Source organism: Rhamphochromis sp. 'chilingali' (genome assembly GCF_963969265.1).
Source record: "Rhamphochromis sp. 'chilingali' genome assembly, chromosome: 2".
Classification (NCBI taxonomy): Eukaryota; Metazoa; Chordata; class Actinopteri; order Cichliformes; family Cichlidae; genus Rhamphochromis; species Rhamphochromis sp. 'chilingali'.
Window position 1 is genome coordinate 45191001 of NC_137930.1, and position 14649 is coordinate 45205649.

At 41.0% G+C, this 14649-nt stretch overlaps 1 protein-coding gene across 1 annotated transcript in view; it reads right to left on the reverse strand.

The window, feature by feature from the left end:
- met (MET proto-oncogene, receptor tyrosine kinase) overlaps positions 1–14649 on the reverse strand; it is a 72544-nt gene that overhangs the window by 19151 nt on the left and 38744 nt on the right. The window contains exons 9-12 of the mRNA XM_080876061.1: positions 14373–14537; positions 12553–12652; positions 3920–4129; positions 1574–1723 (exon numbers count right to left, since the gene is read on the reverse strand). Coding sequence (XP_080732187.1) covers positions 1574–1723; positions 3920–4129; positions 12553–12652; positions 14373–14537 — 625 coding nt within the window. The remainder of the gene's footprint in view (positions 1–1573; positions 1724–3919; positions 4130–12552; positions 12653–14372; positions 14538–14649) is intronic.

The window sequence follows — 14649 nt, forward strand, 5'->3', positions numbered from 1 at the left end:
ACTCTTGGCTGGAAGCAGTGCTTAAACAATGGAAAAAACACAAACTTTGTCCAAAAACCTCTCATGTTTAACTGTTTTCCACTTTTTCTTTGGTCATTTTAGCCTTTTTAGCCAGGGTGAAGGGAGTATCTGCCATCAAACAAGAAGACAGCCGCATGTAGCTATGATGATGTTTGCTAGTTCACCTTACATGCATTAATGTAATAACGTGGTTAGCCTACTCAACGTAAATTAGCTACTCACGCAGAGAAGAACGGCTGCTGCTGCATCATCATCCGTCATCATTTCTGCTACACTGGCAGGGCTAGGGGCCAGGACTCTCCTCTTCGTGTTTTTGGGGGATGTTGCATAACAGGCAACCCACCCGCAGTAGATGTGCTCGGTGTGAGGTCTCGCAGCAAGCTATCAAATACGGCGCATTTCTCGGCTTTTAAAAAAACGCTATGCATCGCCAGGTGTTTCATCGGATTTGAGGTGTTACCTCCTTTGACAGTATCACAGTATCAGCTTAAAGCACTTGTTGCTGCTGAGTTTGCATATTTTGCTGTGAAGTACAGCCAGACTTTTGACCGCTTCGCCTTGGACATTTTTAATCTGTAGCTCTGCTCTAACAGAACGTACGTACCTGGCCCCGCCTACTATCCTCGGAAACGTAAAATGATTGGCTAGAATCTAAAGTGTATCACAGCTCAGGAAAAAAAAGCACCGAAATAAAGCACCGAAATGTGCGCTGCTTTTCGGTCTGGTTACTACCGTTTATGTCAGAACCGGTGCCATCATGGCACCGGACACCGGTACCCATCCCTAGTTATGACCAGTAAGTAGCTGGTTTGTTACAACCAACATACTTCTTTATCTCTGGCCAATATTTCACTGGATGAGTGAGACAGGTCACGGCACCGTGCATTGTCTTTAAGGAAATGAATACAGACTGAAACATTTAGCTTGCTATTACTAGCAAGGGGGGGTTATGTGTAAGTCTGGTGTGTGGATGCATGTTTGTGTTGAACTCAGTGAAAAAAAGGTTTTATTAACTGAGGTGTTAACTGACTGTTGGACACTTTGAGTGGAGGTATAGAGATGTGCTGCCAGTGTACTTATACATGGTGTGGTTTCTCTACTTTTCTGCACTTGTGTCTAAATTTTTAATTCTAGGATTTTTGTAGGTTCATCCATCCATCCATCCTCGAGCCTATCCCAGCTGTCATAGGGTGAGGGGCGAGGTACACCCTGGACAGATCGCCAGTCTGTCGCAGGGCTAACACACAACCATTCATGCTCACATTCACTCACGCATTCACACCTATGGGCAATTTGGATTAATCAATTAACCTATCCCCACAAACTGCATGTCTCGCATGCATGTTTTGTAGGTTTTAGGGACTAATGTGTAAGTGTTTATTTTTTGTTTTTTGACCATCGAAAAAACTAAAATCTGGCACATAGGGCTGGTAATAAACAGAATATAAATATCATTTTTATTGTTTTTATTCAAACTAAAACTTGATTCCATATTTGTGAAGCCATAACAACATCAGTCTCTTAGTGCCTGTGTAGTGCACATTTTTCTCACCTCCACCTGCAGCTCCTTGGCTGTGGCAACCTGTAGCTCAGTGGGTACGATGCACTGCAGAGTGTTTCCGACTAGAGTCAGACTCTCACAGCTGTGGTTGGAAACGGTGAGGACCTGACACTTCATTGCTTCCCTGTCCATCCGATCGCCCTGCAGTAGGGAGAACAGGGTTGGAAAGAGAGAAAAGAAGGATTAAGGAGGGAGCGAGAATAGGAAAAAGAAATGACATTTAAGATCAAAATTTTCCAAAGGTTGGTCAACTTGAAGATTGAAGTAGGACTCAACAACATTGCACCATACTTTAATACTAAGATAAAGGTTTACATATTTAATTAGCATTAATCAGTTCTAGTAACTTAATTTTACAGTTCTCTTGTGCAGTTGCAGAACTAATTCTCTTGCCTGGAGCCAAATTTCAGAGGCAAATTCATGGCTTTTTTTGAGGGCATACTGGAATTTGTAAGCAGAAGGCACCGAAACCAGAGGAAAGCATGCCAAAGCAAATGAGGTGCATCCTTCTTCTTCACAAAGTTAATGATGACTCATAGTGATTTAAACCAGTGAACACAAACTGGACATCTTATTGGAGCTGATGAGATTAAGACAGAGCAACTGTCTAGGGTTCTAGCTGCGTGAACCCTAGTGGGATGACAACAAACACCCCACTGAGATGTGACTCGAGGCACACGCAGCTGCTCACCACGTGAGTGTGAGTGCGTTTAACTGAGTTAGTGAGCATGTGCTCTTTGACGGAAAGCTGTGAGAAAATATTAGCGCTTAATTGGCTCTTCTGGCTCCACTCATTTCCTACTCTAGGATTCTGTTGTTCCTGCGTCTTCTCTGCTCGTTCTTGTGATTTCACATCTCTCTTCCCCTCTCCCTCTGGCTCACACACAGACATAAACACACTTGTTTGAGTGCAACAGAAGGCAATAAAGAGAATGATCACATTCCTTGCGTGACAGCTTGGGATTTTCCAATTTGATACAGAGTGGTAGCTCACACCTGTTCCTGCACTCACACACTTTCCCTCTTATGCAAACACACACACACACACACACACACACACACACACACACACACACACACACACACACACACACACACTTGCAATTACGTTGCTCACAAAGACAATACATGTTTATCCAAAACACTTCTAATGCTGTGTCTCCTCCCCATAGCGTGACTATATTATAGACACTGCAAAGAGGGGTTAAAGTTGTTAAAAACAACAGCACAGTACCATTCCCTCTAAATAAACTGTCGCAATGAAAATTAGAAGTGATCAGGATAGTGATAAGAGCCTGGCCACGAGCCAAAGCCAACAGCCCGGTTCCTTCACATGCTTCACACTAGTGCTGTCAGTCAAAGGTAAATATTCCTTTATTTGGCTGTTATTTGCAGCCATTTGAGGCTACAGTTATCAGATGGTGCTAAATGAGCCCAGCATCTGCCTCTTTCATTGAGGCCACTGTGAAGTAGGGTTATCAGATGGCGTTAAATGCGGTCTGTTTCAGTGCAATGACTGGTACCACCTCCCCGTGGGTAAAAATGGGAGGTTTGTCTGGGCTGAACGGGGGATATATGTTGGGGTGTTGGTGGATTTAGCATCAGGGGCAAGGTCATGTCTGGGAAAAAAGTGAAAGAAGAAGAAGAAAAGAAAAAAAGAAAGCAGCCAGGGTCCCATGCAAGAAGTTCAGCACAGCTGCCATAATCCATCAACAACACAAAAAAAGGGACAAGGGGAGAAATATGTATTTCATTGTGTTCCTACAACAGACTCGGGGGACTGTGGTGTTCAAAAAGCAGCATTAATATGTCAAAAGCTTTGCCCTCAGCAGCAACAACAATGCAAGTCAATAGAGAGCATGCACAGAGAGGTATAACAGTGGAGGAGGGATGGGGATGTTGGTGTGGAGGATGGAAATGATGGGAAACTGACTCTGCATCCTGTTTTTCTTTCAGTATTGTTTCCTTCCCCACTTGACCTGGACCATGGGGGGCTTTACGTGTGAATGCGTGTGAGCACTGGAAGGTAAAGCGCAGGAACTATGGGGTGTGAACTTCCACCTGTCTCAAACTTGTCAATCTAACTGGTGAACTTAACAATACAGAATAGAATACAAACACTAATGATTTCTTCTGTTTTTGTTCTATTTTTCTTCTGCACCTTTGTCTTGCTCTTGTCAAGCGAGCAAAGCATTTCTTGAACTTGAAACTGAAATTTGTTGCAGCACATAGGAAGAGATTTTCTTAGCTATGGACTGTAGCCGGGTCATTTTTCACTGAACACTGCATTGAAAGTTCATAATGTTAAAAGTTGGTTTATTGTGCAAATCTCCTCACTTTGAGCTCCACTATGCTCTTGTTGTCCCTAGAAGTGAGCTTAGGGTCCTGGAATAGCGGGTCCTCCACATAGATCATATCCAACTGTTTAGTTGAATAGCCGTCCAGGACAAATGACACCCTGGTGATGACCGGCGGCTGCATGCCCAGTTTGACCAGAGAGGGTGTTGTGCACTGGATGGAAGTCTGATTTTCACCATACACACAGCTCTGGTGGAAAGACAGGTGGGACAATAGACAGATAAAAATGCATTAGACCACTGTGGAAATGCAGACACCTTTCAAGATCATTTTAGTTCATTGAAAAAACAGAACAAAACCAAAACCATAGCAAACTACTCAGGTACTCTGGGGAAAAAACACTTTCCTTGTTAAACTCCAGGGTGTTTCTTTTATTAAGAAGCTTACAAGCTCTGATGTAAGGTTGCAAGGAATTAAGATAATAATGTCTGGGTGATCAGAGACACATGTTCACAAATAAAGGAATCCAAGTTATTTGTAGACACTATATCAAAATATATCTTACTTTTTCCAGATTTATGTACTATTTCTTTTCTCTGTATCTGACTACAGAAGAACCATTCAAATGATCCAATTTAGATTTATGGAAATCTATTCTCAGCTTCTTGTTGTGACTTAAAACAGTGTAAAAAAGAAAAAAAGGGCCATTCAAAAATAGTCCAAACTGCATAAAACCAACTCCCTTTCTTGACTGCTCGCTCTAAGCTTAACCTTTAATGATACATAAAGAGCAGCAACCATTAAAAAACCACAACAAATTGATTTTTGGCACCTCTCTGACCCAGTCTTTAAAATTACAGACACACATCTGCACGCATGCAACTCTTCAACTACTCTTGATACTTGGTACTGGGTTAAGCTCTTGATTCAGTCACTCTGTAGAGCAACGATGTAATAATTCTTCATTTGGGAGCTTCTCTTACACTCAACACATTACATGGGACTGTGCCTGCTGTCAGCCACTGCTGTGTTTACACGTGTAGCCTAGGGGCACAACAGAGTTTTATCCTTTGTTGGATTCCACCCACATAGGCCTCACAGCTTTTGTGCTCGCTAAGGCCCCCAGTGAGAGACAGACAGCTTGGAAAATAGAAAACAGCCCTTTGAGGTGTGGCAGTTTCATGTTGTTTAACATTAATAAAGGTATCCAACAGGGATTGAGACACTGAGGCTGACATCTCCAGGCAGAGATCTAAACACGATGTGGTTGACTTAAGGTCTAAAGCTGGACTTTGTGTCTTTGTATATCCATATGATGTTGCACGGTGTGCTTATATAAGGGAAACATGAAATGTTAGAGTGCCACAGACTCACGTAAGGGAAATCCACTGCAAAGACAGTACGACAGAGGTCAGCACTAACCTACTACTATGCTGAACATCTGCATGTTGGTTTCTGTACATATCACTGCAATTGCAATACTAATCTGAAAGTTTTTCACATGCCTTCACATTTAAGCTAATAATGATTACACAATGATTTGCTAACTTATCTTCTCCCTGTAACCATGCTGTTTTATTTTTTGGACTAAAGGAGACAACACTGGATTTAGGTTTATGTCCAGACTCCGGTACAGAGGTCAAGCTTAGAGAATAAAAGAAAGGGTTTAGCCATTACACAAAGCAAATACCCATGCAAGTGACAGAAAGCCGTTAGAAAGTGTGATGGCATTATATGCTTCCATGTAGGTGCTCACAGAACAAACCATATTTGCTTGTCTGTGTGCTGAAAGATCAATGTTGATATTTGCTCTTTGGTAATGATAGACTGTGTTTATCTTCTGGGTTACAAAAGTAGATGTGTCCTTGAGAGCAGGAGTGGGAGGTGGAAAAACACCTGCTGTGCAGGCACACGGATGTTTTTGTGAGTCTTTACTGTCATTTAATGAAGTTCTTTAGGGACACAGAGACGCACCACAGAGATTTTTAACTTCTATTTATACAGGAAGTGAAACTCTTGAAATAAAGAATCTCTCTTGTGACAGTGTCCAGGGCCAAAATGGGTAGGATATGCCATGGATGGTTTTTAGTTGCTCTAAAGCAATAGTGCAATTTTCCCCCCCCTGAAAAACAAAGAAGCATATTTAACATCCTTTGTATTTTCAGCCTTGAATGCCAGTTATGTGACACTTAAAGAGACATGTCAATAATCATTGAATAATCACTGAGTAATAGCATAACAAAGAACAGGTAGACCACAACAGCCAAATGAAGACTAAAATTCAGCAGCACACGTCTGTTCCACGACTGCCATGCTTTTCTGACTGAATGAGATGAGGAGAGCAGTAACAGCATAAAATAGAGCTGATTTAAATCAGCATGAGATGGGTTGCAAAGCAGCTTGCAGATGCACAGTCTTATGATAATGGATCATGTGCCATGTTGTTTATATGTTTGGCTCCTCCCATTAGAGCTAGGGTGTGTGTGTCTTTTTCACTCCATCCTCCAAAGTGTGTGTTTGTGTTGCTTGAGACAGATGAAGACTGCTGACTGACTGATTTGAATAAGTGCCAGAGGCTGGATTGGATGATTGTATGGATAGACACCTTACCCCTGGTCTTCTCTGCACCTAACCAACAGCCAGCCAGCTGCTAGTAATTTTGAGTATCTGTGTGAGAATACTGGACTAAAACCTTAAATGAATACTGCAAACAGTTCACAATTATTTCAGTGGCTCCCAGTTAATAAACAGTAGGCTGGGTTCCCTATACTGTAAGCAACAGGGAAACCTGAATCAGCTCCAAGTGCACTTTAAATGGGACCTATTATCATTTTACTTTATTTCTGTCTGTGTCTAGCAGTAATGTAGCAATGCAGAGCCATAAAATGTCAATGATATTTTGCAATCTGAAATTATTACGTGTGAAAAAACCAATGGTGATGTGAAATAGACAGGTCCGGAGATTTTTTCTTTTTAAACTTTAAGGCAAACAATTGAAGCAACTGCCAATGAGAGCAGGATACTGGTGATTAGCATATCACCTGGTAGTACATACATTAGAGGGTTATCTATGCAACTGGAACCTGGAATAACTGCTAGTGACAAACTGTCATCTTCAACGCAATGGTAGATGAGTGACTCACTCCCTGTGTGGACTGTTTTTTCTTATCTCTAATGATCTTGGCTACAAGATGGTGGCGTGCACGGACGCAGCGGCTCACTGCTCTTCACGTTTTGTGGTTTTTTTTTAATCTATCAGTGAAAGCAATCATCTCCATGGGTGTGGGCAAAGAAATCGCCATGCACCCGCTATTCAAATCATTTGTTCTCAAGGAGCAAATAATCAGAAGAACTATAGAATAGGCCCCTTTACACTTTAATATTTTCAGTGTATTTTCTTCACAATGGGAGATCTGAATTCTTAAGACTATGACTTGAGAATAAAGAACCAGCGTTTTTCATGGGGTTAGACCAGTTGGGAAACAATGTATTATGGAGTCAGTATAGTTTGTTATATGTAAAATCACTTGGCAGACTGGCTGAAATCTGACTTCTAACATACTGATTGATATCTGCCTCCCTGGAGAGGTGCTCTGACTGCAGGAACAGCAGTATTGTTGAAGTGTGGCTGAAACTTCCTCACACGTTTGCCAATCTGATTCCCTGGTGAGTCGCCCAAATGGACACATACAAACACATGCAGAGGAAATGTTCATCTGCAAATGCTTAAACGCAGACATAAAGTGCACAAACACAATCAAAACACAAAAAGCAAACATAAAGTGTGTGTTAGTGTGTGAGGGTAGCTCCCAGGTCTCATAACAAAAGCAATCCAATGCGCCTCTCTCGTTTACATATCAATAAGGAGCGGACAGAATAGGACGAAGGGCAAACCCCCTCCTCCTTGCCTCCCATGGGTGCAGTGAAAGGAAAAATATCCTGTGAATTAGTGGAAACTGCAGTCAGATTCATTGTTTGGTTGATGTCTCCTCTTATTTAAGGAGAGAAGGTGACGGGCTTTAAGTTGGGAGCAGCTGTGAATACAATTGCTGGGCAAGCTGGACAGCAAGTGAGCCAAGAGGTTTACTGTGGGGTGATGAGAGAACCAGCGATCCCAAAAACCTCTGCTGTCCCCGAAGGATCATTAGTGTAACAGCCTGTGAAAAAGCCAAGTCATAACGGAGCTCCCACGTACAAAAGTGCTTGTCACATCAAGAGTGATTTATACCAGAGCTGCTTCCTACCACACTGCGTTGTGCGGTCATACACTTTGGGTTTAAAGACTTCACTTCAGCTGCATCTTTGCTCAGCTTTTTAGTGTCAGTTTTATTATTTCTTATTTTGCCTTTTATATAATGCATTTTGCACCCCCCTAAGACACTCTGTCTTTTTATATATGCTCTTACTTATCTCTTTTCAGTTGCTGAGCTGGACTACACTACATTAAATATGTTTATCTATAATATAATGAACTCTTTGCAAGAGTACTTTATGGGTTATCAAATAAACATAAGTTTATTTGAAATCCTCAAAATCAGGTTTTGGAACTGTTTGATATGTTTTAACCCACAGATTGACATATCTGGCATTAATTACCTGTTTATTGTTGACAACAACTGTTTTTTCTTGATAAATGGCTGGTACCACTTTTATCTTACGGCCTCATATTTTAGCAACAGCGCAGGTCTAACAGGAACATGGGAAAGTAAAGAAACTGTGAGGCATTCAGGTGTCAGCTGGAAGGATTATTTCCTCCAGGATGAGATAGGAAGAGGCGTCTGACACGAAACAAGCCAATCTGTGAATTCAGGCAACAGGTGTCTGGCTGTGGTGAAGCCTCCAGTTAAACCAAACTATCTGTGATGGTGCAGTACAGCAAAGCAGTCCTGGCATCATGAACTCCACTCCCCGAGCTTTGTGTTAGGAGCAATGTGAAAATTCACAGATGACATTTTGCTGGGTTTTTTTGTGTGTATATGTAGCCTCCTTTGACTTTGTGACCATGCCAGCTTTTCACGATGGAGCATAAAAGAAATCTCTTTGATGTTTGTGGGAAAGCTGAGATTGGCTGAGACTGGGCTTTACTGGAGATCTAAAGGCCAGATATCAAGTCAACACTGGCTGTTTTTTTATGCTCTGGCTCTAGCTGAGACCCCTAAATCTCTGCTGTTGGTTTCTCAGTAGGTCTTGGTTTTTTTCTACAACCTGTTTTAGTGTGAAGATCTCAGGGCTGAAGATCTCATCTGATTGGATGGCAGGTTTTCATTCTTTAACAGCTTCTCGGACACTAAGCTGATCACATGAACACAGTTCTAGAGCCATGACACGCCGGCTCACATTACTCTTGGCGATAGAAACTTCTGTGTTGTCCATTTGTGAACGATCCGTGCAATGAGGCACAATGAGACTTACAATGACACACTTATACTGTCCTTTCCTAGGCTATGGCTTAACCCATCCCGTTTACTGGAAAGAATTTAACAGGCGACAGCTGGAGCCCTATGGGGCATGATCCCTTCCTAAATCATTAGTAATAATAGCCCTTTTTATACAAGCATTTCACTTCATGCTTTCTCTTGCCCTTTCCAGGAAAGCCTGAAATTCGTCTTTGCTATTCTTTGGTCTGTTATTCCGGTTCAAAATGAACGATAATCTCTGAGGTCGAAGGTTCACTTAAACATGCCTTCAGTCATCTTAGACACACACACTGTCACAAAATGTGTTAATACCTTTAAAGTGAACTAGACCATGACCAACCGCATATAAGCTTCCATTACCGTAGGACCAGGTGACACATAAAAAACCCCTTTAAAAAGCAAAATGGCCCTACACATCCCATAAAACTACAGATGAAATTACAGCAGTCACATTTGGCTGTAACAATTTGCTACAAACTGAAACTGATGACTGCATTTTTCAAAACTGTAATTCAGCAATGTTTGTTTTTTGATGTGCACGTGAAGTAAAACGTGATTTAATTAACTAAACAGAGATGTGGCATCACCCACTGGTCAGTCAAAAATCTACACCCCTGCTAACTGTTCACACAGGGTAGAAAATTAAAAAAGCAAAGCAATGTGTCGACAAGAGAACAGAGAATGTCAGTGTAACTCAAAAGGCAAAATAACATGAAGTAGGCAAATCTTGGCACGTGAAGTGGACAGATTGTCTTTTTTTCCCCTCATACTGGATGCTAGAGAAACACTAATGAAGAAAGAAAAATAATAAAGGAATTAAAAAAACCAAGAAAAAACCTACTGTCTCTCAGAGGAACTCAGTGGAAGTTCGCCAACAAAATACGCAGTGATAACAGCTACACTGGGAGGTCCGTCTACTTGATGGATGAAGTAGGAATAGGAACTAGTAATTTTGGATCATCAGGCTAATTTCAGAGTTGCATCTGCTCATGCTGTTGGTGTGTAATGAAGCCTGAGCTCCCTTGAGACCCATCAAGTGATGACCTGAACGCAGGTCAATGACCAGAGAAAGGGAAAATGAAAGATGAGACAGTGCAGACTGTGTGTGCGTGTGTGTTTTTAAAAGTGTGACAGAAAAACAAAGACAGATAAAAGGATATTCTGCCACTAAGATTTGAAATGGAGGTCTTATTCCATTAGAGTAGGTGTTTTGTTCAGGTATTCGTGTGTATTTAGCAAGCTTATTATTATCTCCTGACTGAACCTGCAGGAGCGTTTCAGGATAACAGATAACATCATTACACTTCTTGCCCTTAAACCGCCTCCCTAAAGCAAACAACACACAAAGAGACAGGGCACACATTCCCTGTGTGAAAGGACCTGTTTGTTTGTTTTGAACCACCAGAAAAACACGCCACGTTTAGTCTCAAAGAACATTTCTTAGAACCATTTTCCAACCGATTATGCAATTGGAGAAGTTACAGGAAAGTAAGAGCAACAGTTTCTGTTTAGTTTCAGCTGGCAGGACAAGAAGAGGTTAAACTTACTTAATTTACTTTCTCTCTTAAAGGAGAAAAAATGGTATCATTTTAACAGCAACTGCAATGAAACCCAAGCCGTGAGACTGTTATCCAAGTGCACTATGAGAGTGGATCAGAGGATCAGTAAGTTCACATCGTCGGAAACCACGCTGGGTAGTTTATGCGGTCAGCACTGTTACTTCAGACAGGACTGAATTATTCTGGCTGCAACATGAAAACTTTGCTAAGACAGCAAAACACTCGCCAAGAAGTTTTTTTCCCTTTCTCTCGCCTGTGCTTTACATTGAAGATCTTCATCTTTTTGCTGGGAAGTGAAGCAAAACTGTCCATCCCATTCAGTAACATCATCCATAAAAACACTCTGACTTACAATGTGAAATAGTTTGAATGTCATTTTGCAGTGAACCACAGTGTAACTGCACTGGCACTTCGGTGAGATGTCCTAAATGAAATTATATAATCTCAGCTGCACACATTGTGGACAAAGTCATTTTAATAACCTGTAGCGTAATGCATGGATAGCGTAATGTCTGCATGGGTAAGTCAGAGCAGTCACAACAATGTAGAGGGTAAGTGGATAGCCACATTTCACTTTCTGATGATGACATTTACTTGGACCCAGGCAGACCCTCAAATACTCTCAAATGCAGGAAGTATAACACTAAGGCCATGTGGACTGGTAGAAAAAAAGTGCATTTAACCTTAATGATTACATTGTACAGCTTCCCTCTGTTCAAATATGATCCTCTTGTTCAGGTGATATAATATATGAGCTATAAAATGTCATTTATCAAGAGTCTAATGGGCCGGATTAGTCAGTAGAAATGTCACTGTAACTCAAACCAGTCCCTTGCCTTTGACTTATGACCTGGATGACATTTTATATACATTTAACAACTTCTTAAGGCTTTTATAATTGAGATACATCAATTTTAGCAATTTTAAAGGGCCACAGACAGCGTGGTGAAAGACGTGTGTGGAGGTGTTGTATAATTTAAAACACCTCCAGGCTTTCACTGTAAAGTGGTGCGTGTGTGTACGTGTATGTGTGTGTGTATCACTTTCGTGCAATAAGTGGAATAAAACCTGACGGAGGTGAGGTGAGCCAGAGCATCCTAAAGGCTTTGCTTCTGCTACTGTGCATGAGTCAGAGGTTGCAGCTGGATCCTGCAGATCAGACTGTGGATTTTCCATTTCCTTTCTTCTCATGTCTGTCTGAAACTTTAGCTTTTTACTATTGTGGAGAAATCTTTTTTTCTTCTAAGAGGTTTGTGGAAGCGTGGGTATGCATAATGGCAATACCATGCATGTGATAGTGAGGCACTGGAATGTTTATTTTTCTCCATTTCGCCTGCTGCTGTTCATCATGTGATTTAATGCGGCCCAGGATATGAGAAGCCTCAAGACCTAAACTCAGAAACGTAAATTAGGAACCAAAAGGTTTACATGACATATTCATGTTTACATTTTCATGATTTTTTGAAAAAACCACATAGCTTTAAACAGTGGCTTTTTTCTATTATGTTGAATTGACGTTTGAACTGATGTACAAAAACAAGGAAGGAGAGGTGGCCATCTCCAAAGTATCATCATCTCTAGACTGTATTTTTCAAACCAGTGGAAAACCAAATTTCAAACTTGCATTTCTTCATCTACTTAAATATAGATTCACTGACAACTCTCATTTTAATGTTTAAATCCGAATTGTACTTACCACATGGAAGGTCTCAGTATTCTGACCAATGGAGACAAGCATCATGGGTTGAAGGCCGGACTTGAGGAAAAAACCGTGAGCCGACACTGTGCAGCCTCCGCTACAGTGAGGTGGGAGAGAAAGGATATTAGCATTAGCATCAGAAGGGGAAACAGTAGAATCCTACAGGGAGTGACCAGCTGTTAGCGTTAGCAGTTTAGCCACTCATCACCTCCCACTCATTTCCTACTGCTGTAAAAACTAAAGCATTAATCGGCAGTCGAAACGCCAACTCACTCTTTCGTACTTCATCTTGGGTCAAGAAATATATGTCTCAGCTTATATTCAGAGGAAATTTGCTGAGACTGCAAACTGATATCCAAAATAAATACAATTCCACTTACAAAAAAAGGTGGGATGCTCGGTAAAATTTAAATAATAACAGGATGCACTGATTTACAAATCCCAAACATATTTTATTCACAATAGAAGATAGAAAAGGAGAAAACGTGAGAGGAATGTTTTACCATTTCTGTCAGATTGAGGATTCTAGCTGTCCTGTGTTTGCTTTGTTGTACTTTTTGTTTTATTAATTCTCCAAATGTTTTCAGTAGGGGAAGGGTTTGGACTGCAGGTAGACCGTTTCCATACCCATACTCTTCTGCTATGAAGCCATACTGTTCAAATAGATGCAGTATACATTTTACTGTTGTCTTGCTGAAATAAGCAAGATGTTCCCTGAAAAAAAACATTGTCTAAATGGGAGCATGAATTGCTCTAAAACCTGTATATACCTTTCAGCATTGTTTGGTGCCTTACCAGATGTGCATGCTGCCAATTCAGTAGGCAGCTGCTCCACCTAACCATCAGGCATTTAAACTGAGGAATTATAACAATCCTCTTGGTCTGGCCCATGTTTCCAAAAGGAATTTGAAATTTTGATTCATGTGACCACAGAATTTTTTTTCCCACTTTGCCTCAGTCCATTTTAAATGAGCTTTGGCCCAAGATAGCAGCCTTTCTGGATCATGTTCATATATGGCTTCTTCTCTGTATCACTGTGTCGCTATCACGACATGGTGGTGAACTTTGTTCACAGACAGTGTTTTCTGTAAGTGTTCCTGAGCCCATGCAGTGACACCACTGCATCACTTATCACAATTGAAGGTGTAGTATTTTGCAGATGGGTGAAACCCTGCCCGTCTACACTTCTAAGAAACTCTTCCAAGCTCTAAGATGCTCTTTTATACCCAATTATGATAATGACCTATTGCCAACAGACCTAATTAGATGCCAAATTATTGTATTGTATTACTATAGAGTATTTATCTTACAATACAAAGCCCCTTGAGGTGACTGTCGTTGTGATTTTAAGCTATATGAATAAAACTGACAACTGCAGTTGTTTCTTTTTAGCACCACTTACATTTCCAGCCTTTTGTTGCTCCCATTGCAACCTTTTTAAGACATGTTGCTGCCCTCGAATTCAAAGTGAGCTAATATTTTTTGTGAAATAGTAAAATGCCTCAGTTTAAACAGCTGAAATGTTTTCTATGCCCTACTGTGAATAAAATATGGATTTATGAGATTTGTAAATCATTGCTTCCCACCTTTTTTTTTTTTTTTTTTTAAAGAAATGGGCTTAAATATGTAGTAAGCAGTTCAACTCTGGCCATCACACAGATGTGGCTATAAATGATATCAGAATTCATTATGAATCATTTGAATGACTGTTTTAGATATGAAAAAGGTTTTTTTGTTGAAAAGTTCGTCAGAGCCTAGGAAGAGTAGCTACAGCTATCGCAGGGGCCAATGGGGATCTTAATAAACTAAACTCTAACCTCACAAAGGAGCGTGAGGGCTGGATGTTGTTGATGATCGGGTCTTGGTTGTAGGTGAACTGCATAGGGGCGCGGCGCTCCACCGAATCCACTGTCAGCTTCACAGTTTGGCTTGAGAGAACCGCATATGGTGGCGTCTTACAAGTCACCATGTTGGATGACCAGCTGATGGTGGTGATAAAGATGAGGTCAGGGTGAGTGAGTAAAAACAAATGATGTATTGGGTTTTTTTAGTATGTACAATGGTAAGCATTGTCCAAGAGGCTATTCATGCATT